General features: G+C 40.8%; 2 protein-coding genes across 2 annotated transcripts in view; one reads left to right on the top strand and one right to left on the bottom strand.

The window, feature by feature from the left end:
• CDCP1 (CUB domain containing protein 1) overlaps positions 1–26028 on the top strand; it is a 562995-nt gene that overhangs the window by 75598 nt on the left and 461369 nt on the right. The gene's annotated exons all lie outside the window — the stretch shown is intronic.
• The window catches only part of LARS2 (leucyl-tRNA synthetase 2, mitochondrial), a 137037-nt gene that overhangs the window by 32419 nt on the left and 78590 nt on the right, over positions 1–26028 (bottom strand). The window contains exon 9 of the mRNA XM_069088296.1: positions 4775–4882. Coding sequence (XP_068944397.1) covers positions 4775–4882 — 108 coding nt within the window. The remainder of the gene's footprint in view (positions 1–4774; positions 4883–26028) is intronic.

Genomic DNA, 26028 nt, shown 5'->3' with positions numbered 1-26028 from the left:
TGTGGTAGCTGCAAACCCTGAGGACGCTTGGGGTGCTTGCTGCTACAGGTTGTCAGCCTCACTCTCTCCTCCAGAGTCACTGACGGTCAGAGGCATGTCCCAAGTCAGACCTGGTGTGGCCCACGATGCAGTGATGACCCTGGTGTCTTCAATGTCTGACCAAGCTCTAAGCACCCACTGCACCTGCTTCAGTCGCCCTCAAGGTCACTGGGACAAACTGTTTTCATCTGCCCCTTCCTCTGGAGGAAAGCCTTCACATGAATGGGGTAGACACTCCCCTAACACACCAACAGGCCTGAGGCCTATTAGCTACTCTGTACCTTGTTTAGCTCATTTGCTGAGATGGATTACCAGGGGGAGGCCGCTGCACTTGCTACCACTTTTTGGAGCTACAGGCGAGAGTTGGGCATCAGGTGGACACCAAAGGTGAGAAGCAGCCCTCACACCGGAAGTGCCAGTCCTCCTGAACATGCCACGTACCCCAGGGTGGGCATCCATCGAGTGTCTCTGGAAGACTACTGGTGCTAACCATGGCTTTCACTTCAGGCCATCGAGTGTCTCTGGAAGACTACTGGTGCTAACCATGGCTTTCACTTCAAGGAGAAGCTTGGAGTCACTGAAAGCATTGCACAATTTACAACAATGATCTGACCAATCCTCTTCCCTCCGCCTGTCGATCTGGGGCCCCGGTTCATCTCCTATCATCAGTGTTTGTCCAAGATAGATGCATGGATGGACCAACTCAATGGGAGGTCCATCCAACTACACAAAATATCTTCCTACGGACATTGTATGCATTTTGTTTATCTGTTGTTTCCCCCAGTAGAATGTGAGCTGCCTTGGATGCCCTGAATGATGATCATGATGTCCTCTCTATGAAGTTATCCTGGCCGAACACATTCCAGAAGAGGTCGCCACTGATGGGCCTGAGACTGAGTCTGGTGGAGGCTTCCTCAAGCTACTCAGGCCGCGTGGCAGACTCACACAGTGAGCCCTTTTGGGGAGAGAATCCAAGGGACAGCCTGAGTAACAGACAAACTCAGTCCGATGTGGGAAGTCCTCTGTCGTCTGGCCTCGGCACTTCTCTCAATGTGATTTTCCTCTTCCCCTGCACACATTCTATACTCCAACTCCCCCCTGCCCAGCTGGATCCTGGCTTCGGCCTCCTGCCATGCTGGGCCTCTGCCGGGCATGCCTCTCCCCTTCATCTTTGTGTATAGAAAGTCTGCGGATCTGGTGTAGGGGAAGAGGACTGGGTGAGGGAGAGCGGAGCCTGCCTCAGGGGTTCAGGCAGTAACATCAACTTTTCTATTTGGGGATTTGGCAAAAAATCCCAACAACTTTATTTTTTAACCTGTTTGGAAGAAATAATGTGAAAGCATTTTCATACATTTTACACATTCTAATCATGTGCACTATAATATAAAATAACCTAACGGCTCAAGAAATGATGTTGGACGTGTGATACAACTCTTTCTTCTCCTTACCAAGAGTCTTTTGCTTTTATTTTGAACAAGAATATCAAGGTTGATATGATTCAGTTATTGTAGGGATGTGCCACTGGACACACAGCATCAACAGCTAAGTTAAAGTTCACCAAGACTCTTCCTCCCGCTTTTCTGAGACCTTTAATCCAGATTCAGAAGAGGATGGCATAGGACCTAGGGATATTTGCATTTTTCTTTGTATTGTGGGTGTCATGGTCAAAGGATTCATCGTCTGGTAGCCTACACACGTCAACCTTCCTGTTCTTAGCCAGGCTGGTCTTTGGAAATACAACTTGGTCTGTTGCTGAGATGTGCTTGAAGCCTGTCCAACATGGCAAACCGGGCCATAGTGTGCACTTGCTGGTACAGTCTTCTAGAAACCAGGGTCACTCTTGAGCTACAATGAGACATCCCAGCAAAGTAACCTGGGGGCACACAATAAATGCTTGATGAATGAATAGAGGATATGCATCCTTAACCCATTTGGATTTTATCATATAATTTTTTTTTTTTTTGCAGGGGGGAAGGCAGGGCAGTTGGGGTTAAGTGATTTGTCCAAGGTCACATGGCTGGTAAATGTTAAATGTCTGAGGCTGGATTTGAACTCAGGTCCTCCTGACTCCAGGGCTGGTGCTCTACTCACTGTGCCACCTAGCCGCCCTATCACATAATTTGTTAAACAAAAGTACTGTGAATGGTTGTTTGGGAAGGTTTGCAGTGGATGCACTCAGTATAATATCACCTGCAAAAAGAAGCATCTGGAGGACCTCAGTATCTGTATGGAATCCTTGCATTTGGACTCTGCGCTGGATATCTGCCATGAGAGTGGCAAACCCTCTTGGTGCGCATTAAGTCTCCCTGTTTTACACTTTGCTTGATATACATAATCAGGAGACTACTGAATAAAGTTAACTTTGTTGTTGCATCTATAAAAGAATCTTAGATGATCTTAACGTAGGCATGGTAGAAACCTCATTAGATGACAGCCTTTAAAGCTACATTTTGTTCTAACAAATCAAAAGCTTTTTTTAGTTGATAAAAGACAAACAGAGTGGGATCTGTATTCCCTGTACCTTTCTGACTACAAAGATGTGATTTGCTGCAGAATATTGTTTGTACCAGTTTCCACCTCCTATTCTCATCAAATATGCTTTTGATACATGTGTAGATCATTCTGAGAGGGATTCTGTGAAGGTAAAAAGAGGCATGTGGACCAGTAGTTAATAATACTCTTTCGGCCACCGTTCTCTACACTAGTAATGCTGTCCATGCCCCTCCAATCACTTAGTTTAGTCTTCTCTTTCAGATACACTGAGAATCAGTCCATCAGTGCCCTCCAGCATGGCTGTCCTCCATGTATACTTGGCCTGGTCTGGCTTCTCTCTTCATCTTCACTTTCTTCCATATCATTTCTACTTTCTTGTGCAGCAGAGAATGGACATGTCAAGAGTCCAAATGGAATGGTTCCATTATTCATCGATGAAAGCAGTCTGTTGTAGAAATGGCGTCGTTATCCAGAGTCAAGGAGTCCTAAGCCAAAATCTGGCCTCAGACATTTACTAGATGTGCGACACATGGCAACTCATTTAACTTCTGTCTGCCTTCGCTACTCATCTGTAAAATGGGATAATAGTAGCATCCACTTCCCACTCTGTCAACCTCGAAGTGCTACATAAACACCAGCTGGCTCTGTTTCTTGTCTTCCCCTCCTCTGGTTTCATCCTGAGGTGCTTTGGGGATGACCCAGGATGCCTGGGTCTGGTGTCAGGCCTCCTGCAAATTCTGGAGACCTCTTCTGGGTCTCACTGTTTGAAAAGATGATAGGGCTTGTGGTCCTCCACTGCTCTTCTCCATCAGATTTCACAAAGGAGTTTATACCACCTTACAATTGGTGCCCTGTCTCTTCACCTGGCAGAGACAAAGCGTCTGTTGCCTGAAGCATTTCCTGGGCTCCTTTGGACTCCATGTTGTAGTGATGGCATTACATTGGCTAAACTTCCACAGGAAATGGTAACAATTCATTTTTATGTGCACTTGGTAATTTGGTTCCTACTTTCTGCTCTCAAAAGAATGTTTGGACAGGCCCAAATTGGAGTTGTTCATTTGCAGACCATATCTTGTCTTCCTTATCTTATCTTCAAATAGGGAGTTGACTTGGGCCTTGGCCCTAACAAATGGAAGGTCTGTATTACACATGGACAGATGAGTCAGCAATGACCCCCACACCAGTAACCACTCATCTCCCGTCTGTTAAAGTCAGCTCCATTTTTCTTGATGTTACTTGATTCTTTCCACATTCATCACCTTCCAATTCTCTTCTTGAATACAGTATTAATTAGCTGGATAGCACGTAAGCTTTTGGCCCCTTTTGCTTCTTGAGCCTAAGCTGTAGTTCCTGACCTATTTTTTGCTGTCCTCACCTATGCCCACCTTTCCCCTGAAGTTACTGAGAGTTAAAGTTCATGTCAATTTAATTTAGAAGGTCACATCGAGTTCACTGACCTCTACCTCCTCATCCTTTGCAAAAGCTGCTGGACTATAAACTCCAATTATTTTCATAGTGATCTGGCTTATGTTCATCATGTGCCATGAACAAAAACAGAACCAACTTGACCAGCTCCTTTATTTGTGTCTCTGAGGCAAACCTATGAGCCTGCTTTCCATTTAATGACAACTTCCTTACATCTTCTGGTTTCCTTTACAGCAAGAATGCCAAGAATGATATGATTCATATCCTCTGGTTAACTAATTAGTCTTTAGACAGGAATCTTATATTTAGAGTACCAACAGTTAAACTAATCCTTATATAGATAGTCTAAAAACTGTTTGATTCTTAACATCCTCTGCCTCCTGTTCTTAACTCTGTCATGGTCACTGAAAGGACTGGAGAAGACTATGGTCCTCTCTGGATTTTTTCTTTGCTTAATGATTTGCTATGTCCAAAGAAATCATCACCTAGTGGCCAGCCTAAAGACAATGGGTCTCTCTGTATTTGGAGAGGTTGGGCCTCAGAAAGCAGAGTGTTGCTGGGGCTGTATCCAAAGTCTGTGCAGCATGGGAGAACCTTCTGGAGCTTGTGTGCTGCTGGCACAGTGTTCCAGAACCAAGGGTCATCCCCACATCTGGATGAGGAGAGGACTCTGATGGAGGGAACACATCAAGCCTAATTTGGAAACCATCTCAACTGTGAAATTAGGGAAACAATCACCCCCTACTTAACTGGTTCAAAAAATATTCCTTTGTGGAGACTGTGTTAATCCAAGCAAATCTGTTTAATGGGGACTTACCTTCAAAGTAAAGTCAAGATAGCATCCGTCACAGTCTCCTATCCAATGGGCCTGCATTCCTTTTATTCCATACCACTCAGGAAGGTCGGCTAAAGCTTCACGCATCGCCTATGGAATCAGGAAGGAGATGGGAGACACTCTGAACACATAACAGCTAGACACTCATGGAAATACTCAGGAATTGGCCAAAACTAATGAAGTGGGGGGAGCTAAATGGTAACTGTGGAACCATATTCTTCCCAGGCATGTGGTCCTACCAGGAGGAAAGGAGTGTGGTTTGGAATCCAAAAGAACAGTGCTAGCTTATTTAGAGTCGACTTCTGAAAGATGGAGTTGATTGACTTCACTATTGTAAAAGTGCCAAGTTTTCATGGTAAGAGAAAATTAGCTAAGAAAAGATGGTAATTAGACTCTTTGATGACGGCAGCTTGTACATTCTTTCTCAGGGCCAGGAAACTAAATATAGGAAGGTTAAGTTTACTTATTTCAAAAAACTGACTCGATATTCGAGTCAGATATTCGAGATATTGATATAAGATATGCGAGACTTGAATTTCCTGTTTTAATTTGTTTTTCTGTATGTGTTTGAATTATTAGTTTCATTTTCTTAACTAACTGTTACAATCTTTAGACCATAAATTGAATTATATGTTTGCTATGGGTCCACTGAAACTTAACAGTTCATATTATATCTTGATCTTACCTAAAGCATTTACTATAAAGAATAACTAGAAATGTGTTCATTAATATCAATAAGGTATATTATAGAATATAAATCCCCAGAAAGAGGGGCTTTCTTTAAATCATTTTACACAAGCTAGAACATGTCAACATATATTTTTTTTAATTACAAGGGGAAAGCTATAACTGAAGGGGAAAACTGTTTAATGGAATGTGATAACTTTTTAAAGAATGATTCTAGGTATTTTTTCCAATTACATGTAAAATTAGTTTTCAACATTAATTTTTCAGATTTTGAGTTCCAAATTTTTCTCCCTCACTCCCTTCCCTCCTCCTCCCCAAGACAGCAAGCAATCCGATATAGGTTACACATGTACAATCATATTGAAGATATTTCTACACTAGTCATGTTGTGAAAGAATCAGAACAAAAGGGAAAAACTTCGAGAAAAAAAAAAAACAAAAGTGAAAACAGTATGCTTCAATCTACATCCAGACTTCATGGTTCTTTCTCTGGATGTGGATAGCATTTTCTATCATGAGTTGTTTGGAATTGTCTTGGACCATTGTATTGCTGATAAGAGCTAAGTCTCTCATAGTTGATAATTGTACAATGTTCTCTTGGTTCTGTGATAACTTTTAAATTCACAACAACTGGTGGCATATATAATAACAAAGTATATTAGAGACTTGCACAGTATGAAATCTACAGAGAAAGACTTTCTGCCCTTGAATTTCCATAGGCTAATAAGTTATTTGTTTAAAACAACCAGAAAGCTCAAACAGCCAGACTGTTTTTTCTTGAACAGAAGCTGGGGAGGTCAAGGGCCAGGAAGAGATCCTGAAGCTTTTTTCAAATACAGTACAGTGAGAACTGTCCAAGCTAAATATCTACTTTGAGCATGGCACTCTGCTGCGGGATACAAGAATGAGTAACACAGTCTTCCATGCCTAGAACCTTCTCTCTTTTCATCCCCGTTTCCTGGCTTCCCTGTCTTTCTTCAAGTCCCAGCTAAAGTTCCACCTTCTCCAAGAAACATTTCCCAAATCCTCCTTAATCTTAGTGTGTGCTTTCTGTCTGTCTGTCTCTTTCAATGTGTGTGTGTGTGTGGGGGGGGGTTCAGAAAAAACATATCTAATAGAGGGAATCAAGACTTAACTTAGGTCCCAATGAATAAATCATAGGACTAATTATTATTATTATTATCGTCTAATACTGGGAGAGACCTTTAAGATCATGTAGTCCCACTCTCTCATGTTGTTCTAGATGAGGAACGTGAATCCCAGAGAGTACAAGGCGATAGATGCCAGAGCTAGAATTGAGACGGAGGTCCTTCCCCAGTCCCGCTATGTCCTGCTCCCTCTCAGAATGGGCAGACTTTCTATACACAAAGATGAAGGGGAGAGGCATGCCCGGCAGAGGCCCAGCATGGCAGGAGGCCGAAGCCAGGATCCAGCTGGGCAGGGGGAAGTTGGAGTATAGAATGTGTGCAGGGGAAGAGGAAAATCACATTGAGAGAAGTGCCGAGGCCAGACGACAGAGGACTTCCCACATCGGACTGAGTTTGTCTGTTACTCAGGCCGTCCCTTGGATTCTCTCCAGTTTATCCTGTCAATATTTTGTTTGTACATAGCTGTTTGCATGTTGTCTCCTCTGGTATTCTCTCCATGTGAGCTCTTTGGGAGCAGGGACTGCTTTGTATCACCAATAAGCATTTATTAGGCACCCACTGTGTGCCAGGCACTGTGCTAAGCACTGGGGATACATTTGGGGAGGGGCAAAGGGAGGGAATTGGGGTTGTGTCTGCCCATGGTCACACAGCTAGTTTAGAATCAAGTCGGAGGCAGGATTTGAACTCAGGTCCTACTGTAAGGAAAGCTAAAGAAAACCAAGAGCTGAACAAGCACTGAAAGACAGAATAAAGGTCTATTTGAAAACGGAAGAAGGAAAAGGAAAACAGGAAAAGTTAAGACACATGGAAATGCTGATTTGCTCAAGTTATATGATACCAATTCAATGAAACAAACATTCATTAGGTGTCTGGGCAAGTGTTCTGACCTCTCCAGAATTCAGTTTCTTCATCTGTCAAATGAGAAATTGGAGATGAATTTAAGGTCTCTTCCAGCTCTCAAATCCTATGAGGCAGCATGGAAAAGTGGGTAAAGGTGAGGCAGATCAAGGTTTAAGTCCTGACTCTAAGACACACTAGCTGTGTGACCATGGACAAGTCACTTAATCCCTCTCATCATTGCAGGCAACTCTTTAAGTAGACAAATTACAGATAAGTTGACTATTTCTATCAGTGGAGGGAATTTCCAGGCTAGGAGTTCTCTACAGTATCGAAATCTCAAATCCAGACCAAAAAAAAAAAAAAAGGAGTCTATTTTATGTATGAAAGCTCAGGAAGGGTAGCTGCGCCAACTTCTGGTTAGTTCCAACTCAAATAAAGCGATGCCTGAATTAGAGCATCTGGGCAGCCTCTGAAGAATCACTTTCAGCAGAATGATCAGAGGGGTCCTCTTATCTGGGGACCAATGTTACTGGAAATACAGAGAAAATGGAGGAGCAAATATAATTGAGAGAGAAGTCTTTGGTGATTTAATGTTCACCAGGTTATTAGAATTCCAAATCAAGGAAAACCAGCCAGTCAGCTAGTGAGGAACTACAGCTGATGGCTGTGATGTGGGTCAGGGGAAAGAGAATGCCTAGACCTGGAATATCGTCATAAAGCTCATCCTCACCAAAAACAAACAAACAAACAAACAAACAAACCAACATTTAGCTTCTGAAAATTTTTACAAGAAAGGCAGAATGATGTAGTGAACAGAGCCCTGGATAACTGAAGCATCAAGAAGAATGAACATTTCAATAAAGAAGAACCAAAAAGAGGACTGTATCTGAAACTGTGAATTACTGTTACCTAGATTATTTATTTATTTATGTTGCCCCCCCCCCTTGAGGGGGAGGGCAGGACAATTGGGGTTAAGTGACTTGCCCAAGGTCACACGACTAGTAAGTGTTAAGCGTCTGAGGCAGGCTTTGAACTCAGGTCCTCCTGACTCCAGGGCCGGTGCTCTATTCACTGAGCCACCTAACCGCCCCTACCTATTTATTTTTAAATAGGATAGTAACAGAATTGCCCTTTTCTGCACTTTCTTCTGCTTCTGTGTATTTATTTTAAAAGTCTCATTAATACTCTTCTTTCACCAATCTCAATATTCCATCTCTCCCCTCCTCCAGCCCACACTCATCTTGAGGGGCACTGATCAAGGGGCGATCCAAGAATCTCACAGTTGCCAGAGAATTCAGAGAGAGCTGAGTCTGACTCCCCTGTTTTCACAGATGAGGAGGCTGAGGTCCAATGAGGTGAAGTCTGTTAGTGACCAAGATGTCCCAACTCCTGGACTGTGAAATTTTTAAATAACCCTGTTCTGTTATAGCCTTGATGATGTTCTTTTGGGAAGAGAAGCATCATTTCCATATAAAAGAACTAGAGATTCTGGGCTCCCTCTCATCTCTCCCTCCTTATTGTGGACCCAATAGTACTTAGCACTAGGGAAATGAAAAGACATCAGTCTCACTACAAGACTTAGCTTTACCATGGTGGGTCTGGGTCCCTGTAAGGCAAAGTCCTTTGGGTATTTTATGTAACAAGGATCACAGGTCTGGGTACAGAAAGGTTTCCAGAAGCCATCCTTATTTTATAGATGAGAAAACTGCTGACTTGTCCAAGGTCACAAAGATACTGTCAGAGGTAGCATTTGCATTCAGGGACTCTTTCCACTGAGCTGTGATGAGCACAACAAAATTCTGTCTAATGAAGAATATAGAGGCCAGAGGAATTGCAAGAAGAATTTTTAAACATGCAATTTTCATTCTCCAATTTTTTTTAAAAGACAAAAAGGGTTGTAGGGAAGGAAAAGTACGATGGAAATAGAATTCCATTTTTGCTTGAGAATTTTTGACACATTTACCTTAAAAACATCATTACTGTTCCACAAAATCAGCCAAATCAAAATATAGCCTTGGGCAGAAGGCAGCTAGTCCTGTGGGTGATATTCAGGGCCTGCTCTTTAAAGACAAGTGAGTTATGGCCCTGTAGTAGTTTCCAATTCATTAGATCACTTAAATATAAAACATGCAGATGTTTTATTAATGGGCTTATTTTCCACTGGCTCTAGTTTCCAAACACTCTGTCTTATTTCCATGTCAACAGGAAATACGCATGGGAAAATGGGGAGGATATCATAATTATAAATGATTAATATTAAAGATTTGCTGAGAGATGCCAGGCTTTCTATAGAACACAGCTATCTTATTGTGCTCACTATATTTGGGAAGAAAGAGTGTGGGGAAATGCTGACCTAGGGGAATATAGATATCAGCAGGATAAAAGGTTCATTAACAGGGACTACAGAGTGTCTCTCAATCTACTTCCTTTATCAACTCTAATCCACTCTCCCCAGCAGCTCTTCCAAACCTTCTCCTCCTTCCTCCAGAGCCTCCCATGGCTCCACCATCCTCACTCTCTCAGCTGAGAACCTTGTCTCATATTTTACAGAAAAAATTGAAGCCACTTGCTGTGAGCTCCCTCTTCTCTCTTCCTCACCTCCTGTCACTCAGATGCCTTCTGCTGCCCTCTCCTCCTTCACTCCTGCTTTATATGATGAGCTGGCCTAACTCCTCAACAAAGTTAAAATCTCCACCAGCTGATGTGATTTCATTCCTTCTAAGGTTCTGAGGTTAGCAACTCTGTTCTAACCTCCCCTGTGGCCTCCCTGGCTTCTCCCTTCCCTTATGGTGAATGGGCAAAGCCTTCAGATCATAGCTACTAAGGATGAATCTGAGGTCTTCGATGCTAACTCTGGTTTAGCCCATGGCCAGGAAGGTGGGGGCCAGACCCAGTTCCTTTCCTACTCTATCAATAACTTCCAGCCTTCCCTATCACAGAATAACAAACTCACCCAGCCAAAGTGGCAGTCTAAATACATTCAATTTATAGCTGACTTAGCCTCCGAGCTTGCCCAGACCCTGGCAACTCAGGCTGAGGAGGACTTAGAAGCAAAAAGGGAGCTTTGAACTAAGAAAGATCAGCTTCAGTATCTGACAGCTCCCACTCCAAGCCCACACCCACTCCCAACGTGGCTAAGGGATACAAGCCTGGTATCTGCCACTATTACAAAAAACCAGGACATTGGAAGGCAGAATGTAGGACACAGCTTAGGAATATCTAGAATATCAGAAAGAAGGGGCACCAAGCCACCCCCAAATGACCACAGAGGCTCCAAGCAAAAAGTTGCAGAATTTAACCCCCATCTACTCCTACCCTGACAGATCTTGAATCCTTGAATAATAACAGCCAATTCACCCTCTTTTTTTGTTGTTAAATGTGGACTTTGTATTTGTACTGTCAGTTTGTCTGTCAATGTGTGTGTCTCTGTGTCTGTACTGTATGTGCTGTAAATGAGTCTGTTATCTTGCAAGTCTGACCTACACGTAGTCCAAGATTTCTAAAGGCTGCAGTCAGAGAAACAAACAAATCTGTGAAACTCTTTTCCTTGTAGTTCTTGGTCTGGCCAACCTGGAATTAGAAGGAAAACTCAGATATGGCTAAAAACATCTTACCAGATTCTGAGAATCACTCAGCATTCCCCACTCCCTCCCCGGAGTTAAGAGAGGATCTCAGCATGGGGATCTCTCTTTAACAACCAGAAGTTTTGTTAACCCTTCTCATCCAAGATCAGATAAGAGAAGAGAATGCAGGAGATTTGTAGGGATAATACTTGCAGACTGGCAGTAGCCCTACCTAACTGCCTATGCCTCTGGGCACCTTGTAGCCCACCATTCTAGGCAAAGCTTGTAAATGTCACCCAAGTCCTGTATATTCTACCCAACCCAACCCAGGAGCTGCAAACCACCCCAAGGCTCTGTACATTTTGCAGTTGTTGGAAAGGGAGAGTAGATGGATCAGGCCTGTGGGGAACATTCCCTAGGTACTGTCTTCAACAATTCTCACCACTGGGAAGCAAGCCTCTGCTTCAACTAAACTCTCCACTTCTCTGTTCCAGCTGTAGGAATGTATTTTATTTCTGTTTGATCTGTTTCCTTAATTTGTAAAGGGAAAAATAAAAGTATTATGGGATTAAAATGGTATAATTATTGTAAAATGTTTAACATAATCGCTGGTATGTGTTGGATATAACATTATTATCTCTCTTAACTTTGAAGTGGTTTTTGAATGCCAGGAGTGATAGATAAGATCAATTATTTTATAAGTCATTTGACGTCATATGAAATTCATTGTTATGTTTGTTGCCATATTTCTAAAATTGTATTGTGTTTCTAAAAGTCTAGTTAAAAATTAGCTAGTGAAATTTGAAAGAAAAAAACATTTTTGAAGTAGGAATGGTGTTACAGCAATTTTTAAAAAAATCTGGATTGTGTTACATGTGAATTGGGTTTTTATGTTATAAAATTTGATAATTTAATGCTGTTATATTTGGGTTACAAACAGGCAGTTGTTAACCAAACTATCTGGGGTTATTGCATAAATCAAGTATTTACAAAAGTATGGCAATTATGTGAAGAAAAGACCCTGTGAATCCTCTTGTAAGTTCTGTAAAACTTAAAATTGCTCATGTATATGGAAAGGAAGGGTTAGGTGTCCCTAGAAACCATTTGTATGAGCAAGGTCATTAGACCCAGGAAAGGAACTTGTTTTTGATATGTAGTTCCTAAACAATGAACCTGGCTTGCTGAGAAGTTGCAAGTCTATGTGAAATAAGTAGAAGGGATTTCTAACAACTGGCTTTTACAGGAGGACAAGTTTACATTTGAGAAAGATGCTAAATGGAATCCCTTTCCTATGAGAGACCTAGCAAATCTTTATTGCTTATTGCAGCTCCATGAGAATTAAAAACTGGCTCTAATCTGTGATTGGTGAAATTTGCCATTGAAGGTAAAAGGCACTTGGGACCATAATTTTGTTTTGATTTTGAATTTGGATATAGTTGTCTGCATTAAATCAATATCTTAAGAGAAATGCCACAAGCTACTCAGAGGGAAGGTGATTTTTATGTTATTAACAGATGGGAGTCTGCATTTGGGAAAAGCTGAAGGGACAATCTTAGCATCTATCTGGGATGGGATCCCTCCTGGCTCAGTTTGCCCATGGTGTTCCTTTGAAAAGGGATGTTTTTCACCTGAATATTCCTGAGTCTAGCTATGAGGTGGAATGGATTCTGCATAGTTGAACAACTGTGACTTTATCTGAATTTAAACAGTCAAGAATGTTTTATCCTGTCATATTTGGTACATCACATGTTCCTGCCTTTTTTTTTTTTCCATCTACAGCAAATTTCTATGATCAGAGCAGTCAGTAAAAGACATGAGCTCTTTTGTGTTATCTTACTGGGAAATCTACGATTGCTTTTTCATCTAGAATTAGAATACGTGCAGAAAATTATGATGTTCCCATTGTTTAAAGGGATTCTAAAAGCAGTAGCTTTTAAAAGCACCAACTGTGATCAGTCCCTTAATTGTTACCAATGTGAGATTCCATTACTACACCTTTTTGACTAAGCAATTTGTGACCTAGGAATTCTGTATAGTACTTGAGGAATTTGTTATTCATGAACATTAACTTAGTTTAATGAATTCCAAATTTAAAGGTTTATTTTTGTGTTCAGGAAAAAAAATAGATATCATTGAAAGCTTTCCAATTAATTTTTATTTCATAAAGTTTTAGTGATTATTCCTCTTACCACCAGGATAAATTCAAACTGTTTTAAAAGAAAGGAAATACTTTCAGAAAAGATATTTTCTTTCTTTTTTTTTTTTTAAGCAATTGGGGTTAAGTAACTTGCTCAAGGTTACATGGCCAGGTGTTTCTGGGTGGGTGCTAAGTGTCTGAGCCCGGATTTGATTCCCCAGGTCATCCCGACACTGGAGCTGGTACTCTTACTCGCTGAGCCACCTGGCTGCCCCTAAGCAATTGGGGTTAAGTAACTTGCTCAAAGTTATACTCCAGGTGTTTCTGGGTGTGGTGCTAAGTATCTGAGCCTGGATTCGATCCCCAGGTGATCCCGACACTGGGGCTGGTGCTCTTACTCGCTGTGCTACCTGGCCACCCCGAGAAAAGATATTTTGAAAGGTCTTGTGTGATAATTTCTGAAGGTCTACTAAGTTTTCAAATGAATTATTGTTAAATTAATGTAATAAGCTATAAGCAGAAGAGATTTTGCTGTTTTAATCTTAAGTTGTAGTTATTCCATGGCCTAAGCAAAAGTTAACATTTTTATTTGAATGTATAAGTAAAAGATTTAGATTCCTGAAGTAACTCACTCTTCCAGACTGAGGATAATTAGGGAAGAATAAACAAGAACATAATTTTTGTCACTCTGTGGGGTTAGCCCATTAACCTCTTTGCTTTGTTTAAACTAGGATTCCAGTACAGAGCTCTGTTAGTAAAAGAATAATAACTTATGATCTATCTTGTTTTATAGTTAAAAATGTAAAGGAAAGCTGAATCATCTGGATAATGGGTTTGAGAGATTTGGAAAGATAAATAAAAGGCTTGATTGGAAATATAGAAGGCAGATAAGAAGGTTTGGGACAAATGGGGGTTTATCTAAGCCCCTCCTATCTCTAGATAGTTATCAGTTTTAGATGGTTTAAGTATATTTCGAGAGTGTGAGGAAGTATTTTAGAAAGGCAGAAAGATTTGTAACTTGTTTTTATAGTTAACAGCTCAATCAAATTTTAGATGGCCTTATCTGAAGGATATCAGTCTGTATTTATTTGCTATTTAAGACTTTTGGGGACTGCAATTTACTATGTAATTACTATGTAATGTGATAGATGTCTAATTAAAGAGAATAGCAAATTTTGAAAAAGGCAACAGGATCAGACTGATTCCTCTAAGAACTATATGCAGATGTATAAGATTGGCCTCCCAAAATTTCCTATCAAGGAAATTCAAGCTTTAAGCATGTTTTGGTAATAATATATCAGTTTGGATTTTTGCACAAAAATTGTATAAGATAGTAGAAAAAGTGAAATTATTTCTTCTTTATTGAAATACCTGTCTGATGATTTTAAAAGGTAGATGAACTCATTTTGGATAGATCTTCACATTTTAAAGGATTCCTATGCCAGGAACAGGATTAGGTAAGGATGTAAATAACAAATAATAAATAAACTAAAATTCCCTGAAGTTTCAAAAACGTGGAACCAATTTTATGTGACTGTACTAATTTATATTAAGTCAAAATTATCTAGGAACCTCTAGATTTGAACCAGAAAAGCAGAACTCCTTTTCTGAGCTGTATAACTACATGAGGCATCTGGGATTCAAAAGGTATTGTTTAAATGGATATTGGGAATAGGTCACTGGGCTACAAGGAATTTGATGTTAATTAACCTTGGTAATAATGATTCTGTTCATTTATATGGTTCATGTGTAAGTTTTCTTGGTTACTGGGGTAATATGTAATCTCCCATCCCAAAACTAGTATATTGTGAGCCACCTAAGAAGTTAATCTGTATCTGACTTAATGTAATTATGCAATTTTTGTAAACTATGAGGAAGACTTTATTGTATTGTTTGAGCCTAGTCTTGCATGGCTGGGAAACTGAACCATTCCTATGTGCCTTTAGTATCAAATCATATGTTTCTGGAAGCCCCTGTCAGGTCTGTGTGAGTACTCCAGCTTGTGGATATGGAGTGGTCATCTGAGCCAAGGAATCTGAAAAAGATGACATCAGATGCAGACAGCTTTCCCAAGAGTCTGGACCAGGCCTGCACAAGAACTGCTCCCTCCCTGGGGTCCCCTTGCATACCCAAGCCTGGTTCTTTACATCTTTTTACAGCTTTAGCTTATTTTTCTGTATTCCCATTGTACTACCTTGATCCCCCTTGCAGCCTGCTCCTTTCACTTGTATTGAAATTGCCTTACAGTACCTGCCCATATCTGGGTGCCCCCCTTTTCAGGAAGTGATTGGGAAAAACCTGATTTCACCTAGATAAGGATATTGGGCAAGCTACCAAGAATGATTTTTTTTTTCATACCTTATTTGGTCTAAAGGAACAAAATTTTAATAAATTTGTTCCTGACCAAAAGAGCAGAAATGACAATCATTAAATATCATATTTTGGCCAAAGTCTGAATTAACCAGACAAACTGCTTTCCCTTGCCTTCTGTGTCAGCAAGACAATAGAAACCAGATGGGGCTGAAGACAGGATTCCCCCTTATCTTGGGAGAAAAACAGATATCCTGAGACTATAAAATATAAATAGATCCTGCTCCATTTGTTGTCAATTTGCATTTAACTTCTTTCTCACATATAGATGGCAACAAATGGAAGTCATAAAGTTTTGTGACATGGTCATCCTGAATTGGGATGGTTCTAAAATGTATAAAAAGTCTTTGGATTCATCTGTTCATCAGTCAGGACTCAGCTCCTGCATTCCTTGTACAAGTTTCTCTAGCTTAAGAAAATAAAATGAGATAACTGTATATCACTATTTGTTTGTCTCCTTTAACCAAACCCTTTTTAGATGTCGACAACAGTGTCTGGAACATAGTAGGTGCTTAATAAATGCTTTCTGACTGACTATAGAGACAGCTCTCTATAGATGAAGAGACTAAAGGCCAGAGAGCAGAACAGTAGCAGCTGAAGTCCTGGGCTTGAATATCTCCAGCCACTGGGCAATGGCTGAACGCTTCCCTCTTTTCAGGCAAAAACTCTGGCAAGACTTTCCAGTCAAACAATAATAGCCAACCTGGTTATGTTGCATGCAAAGTGTACTTTCTCCTTTGATCCTCCTGACAACCCTGTGATTCCAGTTTACAGATGAAGAAACAGAGACTCTAAGAGATGAAGTCACTTGCTTAGTTAGGGTCAAACAAACCAGTGTTTGAGGTGGAATTCAAACTCAGAGCTTCCCAAATCTTAACTCTCTCTATCCCCACAAGCTGCCTCATATTTTTTTTTTCTAAACATGCCTTCTACATCACAATAGGACAATTTTAAAATAGCTCATATTTGCAGATCAATTTTGTTCTGAATAAAATGTTGCAAATTGTTTCGTGAGAAGGATGTAACTGCTGATTACTATTGCTGATCATGGTTTGTAACTGGGAACACCACTGGGAGTGATGAGAGGTTGTGTGTTCTAGTGTGGAGGAGTTAGATTCAAACAGAAATGGAGCCTGAACACTACGACTGACTGACTTAGAAAACCACAAGTTAACATAATTCATGTCACATTGCATTTTCATTTATTTTATTAAGTATTTCCCAGTTACATTTTAGTCTGTGCTGTGCTTGGGAGTTCTGCAGGGCAGTCTGGCAGATGTGGGGTATTGGACAGAGTCAGCTTCAAGGGCCATCACTTGCATATACAGGCTGTGTGAACCTGGGCAGGTCACTGATTTGTTAAGCACCTTGCTAAGACCAGAATGCAAAATAAACTACTGAGTTCTGTTCACAGCTGGCTGTAAATCTGTCAGACATATTTCTAGAATTTTGAAAACATAACACTTCCCATTAGACTACCTGGAAATAGGCCCTGACTAGAGGGATCCATCACTGTACTTGGTGGGATCTCATGCTTAAATTAGATGTGTGGGTGTTCATTTCATTGTCAGTTTTGTTTACTTTTTTAAAAAAGTCTTTTGTCTTCTTGTCTTTAAATATTCTCAGTTTTACTTAATTATTCATAATGGCCATTGGAGATCAAACATATTTATGGTTTTTAAAGAAAAAATGATCACCACACATAGGTTAATCAGCTCATTGTGGAGCATGTGCAGTGAACCCAAGGTGACTTGATTCTCACACAGGCCCAATGAGTCTTTACTTCAGCTGACTCTGTGCCCCATATACCACCGACACAGGCTGAAAAGTGAATGGATGTGCTGCTGTGCCCTGTCTACCCCACACCTTTTCTCTTGGTGATCTCCCTTGGCCTTCAGAGGCTGCTGAACAGTGAGAGAAGGTAACCGTCATGACCAGGAGATAAATGGAAAGAAACAAATATTCCTCTTTAAGGGAACCAGAGGCTTCTTATCCAGACTTTATATCTTTGCCATGAAGATTGTCCATATACTTAAAATGACATTTTTTAAGGGAAAAATTATTGGTACATGCTGAAAAATAACCTACATTATAGGCCACAGTCAGGTTTGAGACAAGCCAAATCAGAGTAACAACATAGCCTATAGTTGAACCAAAAATGGCATTTAGCATTTTCAAAAGGTTTTATACTTGAAAGGGAATTTAAAATTTTTTTCTTATTTTTAATCACAACTCTGAAAAGATGGTTACTATTATTATGGTTTTACACTATCTGAATGAATAGTCTGCAGGGAAGCTCACAGAAAGCCCACCTTAATAAATCAAGAGTTTAAGGATATAAACCAGTAATGTATCTATACCTTCACTCCATGCAGGCAGCTAGGGGGCACTGTAGATACAGCACCAGGCCTGGGTAGATGTGAGTTCAAATCCAGCCTCCTTCACTTCCTAGCGATGTGACTCAGGGCAAGCCACCTCATCTCTGTCTGCCTTGATTCCCTCTACTGTAAAATGGGGACAACAAAAGCAGTCCCTCCCAAGGACGTTGTGAGGATCCGACAAGATGATCAATGTAAAACACTTTACAGACCTTGACAAACTTAGGCCATTGAGGTGGTCGAATTAAAACAAAAAGTCACTGAGAATGAGAAAGAGAAACATCGAAACTAAAGCCAAGAGATAAAAGGAGGATTAAATGTAACAGGCCTAATCTACCTCACTGCTCCAGAAGCAGAAGTAACAGGACAGACACAGAACCCTGTTTCCTATGAGAGGAAAATGAGCTAATAGAAGGAAGGCAGAAGTATAAACGAGAGCAGAATTTCAGGGCAAAATATGATCCCAAAACAGAGTTCTGAAGGAAGAAGTCAGAAAGGCCAGAACATAACAGATAACAAGAGCTGACATGCATATACTACTTTACACACATTATTAACTCATCGGATCCTTATGACATATTTGTGAGGTAGACAAGGCAGCTAGCCGAGGCTCAGAGGTGAAGGGACGGGGCTGTGGTCACACAAGGCGCAGGGCAATAGCAGGGCCAGAAGTGGAGCCCAAGGTTTTCCAAAGTCAAAGTCTTTAAAAATCATCCTTTTGCGTATAAAAATAAATCTTAGCAATATCGACATGTTTTAAAAATGTATTTGATATGCTTACTACAAATAGGAGATCCGAGAAACTGCCATCAGGGAAGTCTGATCCTCAGAAAGGGTAGAAGTCACATGAATCTCCATCCGAAAGGACCAGATCTTTCAAAATGGATGAAAATCAAAATAGACACTTGTTTTAAGATTAACATGTAACCTTCTGAATTAACATATTCTCTGATAAACAATTCTTTTTAAATTGTTTTGCTCAAAAAGGAGAAAGCTTGGGAAGCAAAAGTTGTCTCTTCCTTAATTTGAAACAATTTAATATAATTACTAAAGATGCTTCATCCCTTTTCTGTCATCCTACCAATAGAAAAGCTTAACTGCTAAAAAGATAATGACATTGAACCACTGGAATGCCATACCTAGAACAGTCTAAAAAAATAAAAATTTATCTTCCTACCACATTCTAACCCTCTCCTGCTTTGCTTTTTTAGGGGGAAAAGGGGAGAGAGAGAGGGATAGAGGAGGGGAGAGAGAGAGAGAGAGAGAGAGAGAGAGAGAGAGAGAGAGAGAGAGAGAGAGAGAGAGAGAGAGAGAGAGAGAGAGAGATAAGCTTTTCTATTGGGAGAGAGAGAGAGAGAGAGAGAGAGAGAGAGAGAGAGAGAGAGAGAACATCTAGAATAACAATTGCTTTTTTTTTAGTTAGAAATAAAATATTATATGCAAGTACCAGCACGTAAAATATTGTGGCTACTTTTAAAACATCTTTAGAATGATTTCTGCATTTATATTTATAAGCCTGGACCACACAGCATTGGATTTTTGCTCTAAAATGCAAACAATCGATTTCACAATATGGAGCTTCTCAGTTCCAGCGTGATAGTCTTTAACTAGCCTACCCTTAGGGGACATGATCACTAGAGAGCGAAGCAGCTGCTAATGATGTCTGACTTGTCAACAAGGTACAGATTGGTGATATTGTTCTGGTGGCAAGAATAAGCAAAAAAAATCTGCCAGGCTTCAGCATTTACAAGAGGAGGAAACAACAAAATGCCATAAAATGTTTTCCAGTAAATAATTCTAACACATTTTTACTGGCTGTCTTCCATTCTAAAGAGTTATGAAACACTGAACATTTAACTCTTCTTATCAAACAGTGGATTCTCTTGGATGTAAACTGAATGGCTAGTTACTGAAACTCAGAAATGAAGATGTCAACAACAGACTAAAGTAACATCCCGCTTTGGCAAGAGTCCAAAGCAGCTTGGCTGAGATACCCTTCCGTCCCTGTACGTTATCTGACACTGACTGCTCAAGAAACTTAGAGCTTGTTGGTTCTGGCTTATATAAGTATCTCCTCTTCATTAGTGGAGCAAATTTGCTACCCTAACAGTAATTATATCATGAAATCACATATGGTGATGCAACTGTATTGTGAAATCACAATAAAATGCCAGACCAATCCTAAAATAAAAACTGACCAGGTGCTGACATACCTGCTTGGTAGCACCCATCAAATCCTCCTTTCCCTCACCCTCCCTCAACCTGAATGCCCTCGTACTTCCCAAGCTTGACAAATACAAACCCATTTTGATGCTGCTGCTTTCAAGTATTAAGGGCACAACGCAGCTGGATGGACTATTTAATCCCTCTGTCTCTGTTCAACTTGGAAAGACATGCTAAGATAAAAAAGAAGGCTGAAGGCTTATTAAATACCTGAAAAAGATTTAAAACAGTGCTAGGTATTATTCCCATTTAATCTGCAATATTAGACCAGTGCAGAATCCTGGCTAAAAACTTGGTTTTTAACACAAAAATGCACAGACCATGGTAACAGACCAGGAAGTGAAAGGTTAACTAGTTTCTAAAGAAAATTCTGCCCAATCTTTTTTTTTTAAACTTGGAAAGATGGCATGTAGAGCTTCTATATTAATACTCCTGTGTCCTAGACAGTCCAATTAGGTCCTTTGTTTCTGATAAATCCATAGTGCAGTGTCTTGCCCTCAATAGACAATAAATGTTGAAATGAACTGAACAATGAGCTAACTTTTACAAGGAACAATTTACTATCTAAAATTTTTGTCTGCATTTTTTTCAGAGTTGTCTTAATAGCTATGGTACTCTCTGGGCAAGAAAGCTATCTAAACTACATTGAGCCAATGTGGAATTCTAATCTAAGTAGAAATAGGGAGTGAAAAGCAGAGTGGAAAATCATCATTCTAAATACTAAAAGGGCACTTATCCTGCAAAAAATATAAAAAGTCACGCACGATAATCCTTTAAAAAGCATGATAGCCAGCCTTTACTCAAGGAAACATGACTCTGACCTCCCATGATCAATGAATACTTATTGACTATCCATGTGGTGACCAGATGCTACTAAACTTGGTACAATCAGGGTGATGAGTTATAATTAAGATAAAGGCAAAATCCTCTCTTTCTCTTAGGAACTTACAAGTCAGTTCAGAAAAGATCAGACAGGCAAGTCAACTAGAATCAATTCTTTTCCATCGTTGCCATTTGCTTTTTCTGCCATTTATACAATTTTTTCCTCCAGACTTACTATATTTGCACTCATTTCCCAGAAATACTTGATAAGTATGACCCCTGGTTGCTACGAAACCAGTCTTCAGTCGCAGGCAAGAGATTTCTGATGGAATGGAAAGAACACTGACTCAGGAAACCTGGCCTGTGGTTCCTGTTTCACCATCATCTCAATAGCTGGATGATCTTGAACCTGTCACTTCACTTTTCTGGGCCTCAGTCACCTGATCTATAAAACAGGAGGAGGGAGAGAGGGGTGTGGCCCTTAAGATCTTTTCTGGCTCTATGATATTATGATTAGGTGATTTCAGACAAGCCCTAACTTCTCTGGCCCTCACTTTATTTGTAAGACAGGACAGGACAAGGACATTGGAGATTAAGATTGTTTCAAGCTCAGAATCCTATAAGCCAATGAATCCCTGCTCCCTCCAGTTGTTCTAAGTTCTAAAAGTCTATGGATTTTGTTTTTATTTTGGAATTGTGGTAGATGATTTTATTGATCACAGTTACTGTCTTTTACATATATGATCTTAGCAAAATTGCTGTTAAACAGTTTAATTTTTTTTCTACTAGTTCTATTCACTTGACTTTGGATCAATTCATATAAGTCTCCCTAGGTTTCTCTTAGACCATTCCCTTGATCATTTTTGATACCACAGCAATATTCCATCTCTTTCATATACCATAACTTGTTGAACCATTCCTCAATTAATAGGTTTCCCCCAGTTTCCAATTCTTTGCCACCACCACCACACACACACACACACACACACACACACACACACACACAGGTTACTATTGTACAAATAGGTCCTTTTTTTTTCTTTTTGGAGGGGAGAAGGCAGGGCAATTGGGGTTAAGTGACTTGCCCAAGGTCACACAGCTAATAAGTGTTAAGTATCTGAGGCTGGATTTGAACTCAGGTCCTCCTGACTCCAGGGACGGTGCTCTGTTCATTATGCCACCTAGCCATCCCTAAATAGGTCCTTTTAAAAAAAAATCTATTTGGGGTATAGGTGTAGTAGTGGTATTGCTGGGTCAAAGGATATGCACAGTTCAGTAGCTTTTTGGGCATAGTTCCAAAGTGCTTTCCTGAATGGCTGGACTAATTTATAGTTCCATCAACAGTGTATTAGTGAACACACTTTCCTATAGCTCCTCCAGTATTTGCCATTTTCCTTATTCTGTCATCTTAGCTAACTAATGGTTATGAGGCAACATCTTAGTATTTTTTAATTTACATTTTTTAAATGTGGTTTAGAGCATTTTTCTCATGACTGTGGATAGCTCTGATTTCTTCCTCTGAAATCTGCCTGATCATCTGAACTCAAGGCATGCTCATCAACTCTAGAAAGACTCTTAATCTTAAAAATTTGGCTCAGTTCCCTATGTATTTGTGAAATAAGACTTTTATCAAAGAAACTTGCTGCAAAGTCCACCTCATAAGTTTATTGGTTTTCTTCTGATTTTAGTTATATTGGCTTAGTTTGTGTAAAAACTTTTCAACTTTATAGAATCAAAATTGCACATTTTTCTTCCTGTGAACTTCTATATCTATTGGTTTTGGTCATTATTTCTTTCCCTATTCATAGAACTGCCAAGTAATTTTTCTCCATATTCTACTCTTTCGTAAATGATATGGCCATCTGTGTCTACATCATGCATGCGTCACTGTGTATGGTGTGAGATACTGGTCTATGCCTAGTTTCTGCCATTTTACCTTCCAGGGATCTTAGCTTTTTTTGCCTTAAGAGCTGGGATCTCAGGGTTTAGCAAACATTAGGTTAGAGGGCTCATTTACAGCTGATCTGTTCCACTGATCAATCACTCTGCTACTGATCCAGTACAAAACCGTGCTGATGACGACAGATTTTAGCATAGTTTAAGATCTGGTGTTGCTTGGTAGTCTTCCTTCACATTTTCTCATTGATTCCCTTGATATTATTTTTCTCACCTCTTAAGGGTGTTTTTTTCCAGTTATGTGTAAAGATAGTTTTCAACATTCACTTGTATAAGATTTTGAGTTCCAAGTTTTCCCTTCTTCCCTCCCTCCCTCCCCTCTCTCCTTCCCCAAAACTATGATTTTAGAAGGTTACAAACGATTCTAATGGCACACAGCTCCACTAGAGACACAAATAAGGGGGCCTGTAACAACACACAAAGTATACAATGTTTGTCGAAGGTAACACTGAGGAAAAAACTGATGAGGCTACGAGGCCCGTGGGGAAAGTGTTGGACTCAGAAGTCAGTAAGACTTGAGTGCAAATCCTGCCTCTGAGGCTTCCTAGCTTTGAGACCCTTCTCAACCTCAGTTCCCTCATCCATAATATGGAGATAATAATCCCCATCTCACCCAAGCAAAGTACTTTGCAGACCCTGAAGTGCTACATGATTCTATATAATTCCAGCTGCCATGATGATGGTGATTGAAGGCTGTGTTTGTTGCTCCAGTGGTGAAATTCTAAAATGCCACATTATTGTTTTATTTTCTTATCACAGTATGACAAATGATGTCCCATATAATTTACTAATTTCCCTCAATTTGTGTTTTGAGGTCTTTGCTCCCACTTGTTTCCAGAGAAATAAATAAGGAGAAAACTTCACTGTTTACACAATAGAGGCCTCATGGGGTGGGGGGTGGGGCGGAGGAAGGAGAGTTTGCTTTTATATAGCCTTTTACTTTAAAAAAGACTTTCACGTCTTGTTTCTTCATCCTCACAGTATCTCTATGGAATAGGCCCATGTATTTACTGCCACTTCACTGGCTGGGAAATTCACATGCAGAAAACAGAGTCACAGTGGGTTTCCTCACTTCCTGGCCCCTAGGGATTAGTCAGACAGTGCTGCTGTGGCCCCCTCTTCTCAGGGCACAGCTGTGCAGAGGCACTCCAGGGCCAGGCTGACAGCTTGGCTTGCTGTTCATCACTAGGGATGCTTGGGAGTGAAACCCTGCCCTGTGTTCCTGTCTTCTGCCTATGTCCCTCCTGACCAGGAAAGTTACATCAATCGGCAAGGGCTTATAAAGCAACTACTGTGCTCCAGACATGGTGCTAAATACTGGGAATATGTAGAGAGTAAATGAAACATCCCTGCTCAAAATGCTTGCTATCTAAGGGGAGGGACAAGTACGTAGATGAACATATACAGAATAAATGTGAAGAGAACAAAAATAAACAAATATAAGGCAGTTCAATATAAGTTAGAAAGGGAGACCATAGTAGGCACTTAATAAATGCTTATTAGTTATGCAAGAAATTTCAGGATTTAACAACTGATGAGTTATGTTCAGAAAGCAGCACTGACATTGCAGGAGTTGCAGGGGGTGGAGGGGATCTTTTCTGGGATCTATGATCCTATGAATCTGAAGTTACAGTAAAAACTGGGTTAAAACACACTGCATTCCCAGCAGAGGAGAAAGCAGAGCTTGAGGATTTCTGGAAGGAGACAAGAAGGCCTGTCTTTGCTGCGTTAAACCTGGGCCAGAGAGGGCCTGAGGACGCTGCGGAGAGCAGGAAGAAGTCTGAGCCCACCACAGTGCTGCCACTCACTCGATAACCTCTAAAATCTATAAAATGGGGTTAATGCTGCCTTCCCTGGACTGACGTCAGAGAGCAGTGGTGAGGATTAAAAGGAGATACTGGCTAGAGAGCTTTTGGGCTGCCAGTACTGGCATTGTCTAAAAACAAGCATTATCATGGTTCAATCCCAAGCAAAGATGATCCAGGATTTAAACGATTTACTCTGAAGCCCCACAGAGAAGTTGACAGCTCATTAGAGTTTCTTTGGGGCTGTTCTCCATGCCTGAAATCTGATTTATGTGCACATCCACTTTCACATAGTGGGTTCCTGAGCTCCTTCCCCTGAAACAGATCTCAATTCCTCCACACTTCCTTCCTCGGGTGAGTGTCGCTGTCTTTCTGCAGACCCACCCTCCAAAGGGGAGGGGAACTTCTTTTTCCCCGTGTATCGGGGTTACGCCCATCAAGCACTGTCCGTTGGTCTGCCGTTTCTCATTGTTGCTACAGGATCAGCCCCCGTCCTTTTCAATCAGACGTGTCCTGGAACATGCCATCTCTCCTGTAAAAGGGGGGCAGACATGCTGAGGCCTACTCAAAAAGCCCACAGGAGACGATATTACTCAAAAAGCCCACAGGAGACGATATTCTCCGGCCTGCTGTCCTTGTGGGCAGGTGGCAGGGCCCTCTCCTGCTTTAAAGTCTTATTTACCAGACCCTCACAGCACTCTCCTGGAGCTGCAGCCTTCACTATCCTTCCTAACGGCTCATCTTCTCAAAACCCAGAGTGTTAGGCAGCTTTGGTCCAATGCTTTTAGCTTCTCTTTTTCATTCTTTCTGACAAGGGGCAGTCCTTTGAATGGGCACATGGGGAAGGTGGGAAATACAGGTGATGTAAAAACAAAAGACAACAATAATTAATTTTAAAGCAATATATTTGGCATGAGGAAAGAACTGGGTTCAGATCCTGTCTCTGAGATGTCTGAGCTGAGTGACACCAGGCAAATCACTAACCTCTGAGGTCCAGTTTCCTCCTCTATAAATTAGGGACAGTAACGTCTGTGACTCTTAAGTCCCACAGGGTTGTTAACCTGGATCTTTTCTCAGCACATGGGGCCTTCTTCCCCTGGAACATCCCTCTGCCATGCTGGACTCCATCTCCCATTGGTGACCTCCGTTTTGGGGAGCAGGTCCCAGTTGGCCACGCTTCCTTCTCCCTCAGTTGTATTTCTACCTCTCTGTGCTTTCCCCCCACTCCTCCATGGGGGGGATCCTCTCTTTTAGCTCCCTTTTAGGGGCTGTCTTCCCTCATTGGAACATAAGCTCCTTGAGGGCAGG

Source organism: Petaurus breviceps, unplaced genomic scaffold (assembly GCF_028583685.1).
Source record: "Petaurus breviceps papuanus isolate PSGF00001 unplaced genomic scaffold, PetGlider_PUasm1.0 185, whole genome shotgun sequence".
NCBI classification, from domain to species: domain Eukaryota; kingdom Metazoa; phylum Chordata; class Mammalia; order Diprotodontia; family Petauridae; genus Petaurus; species Petaurus breviceps.
Note: the sequence above shows the minus strand (reverse complement) of the source record. Positions and strands in the feature narration are given on the sequence as shown.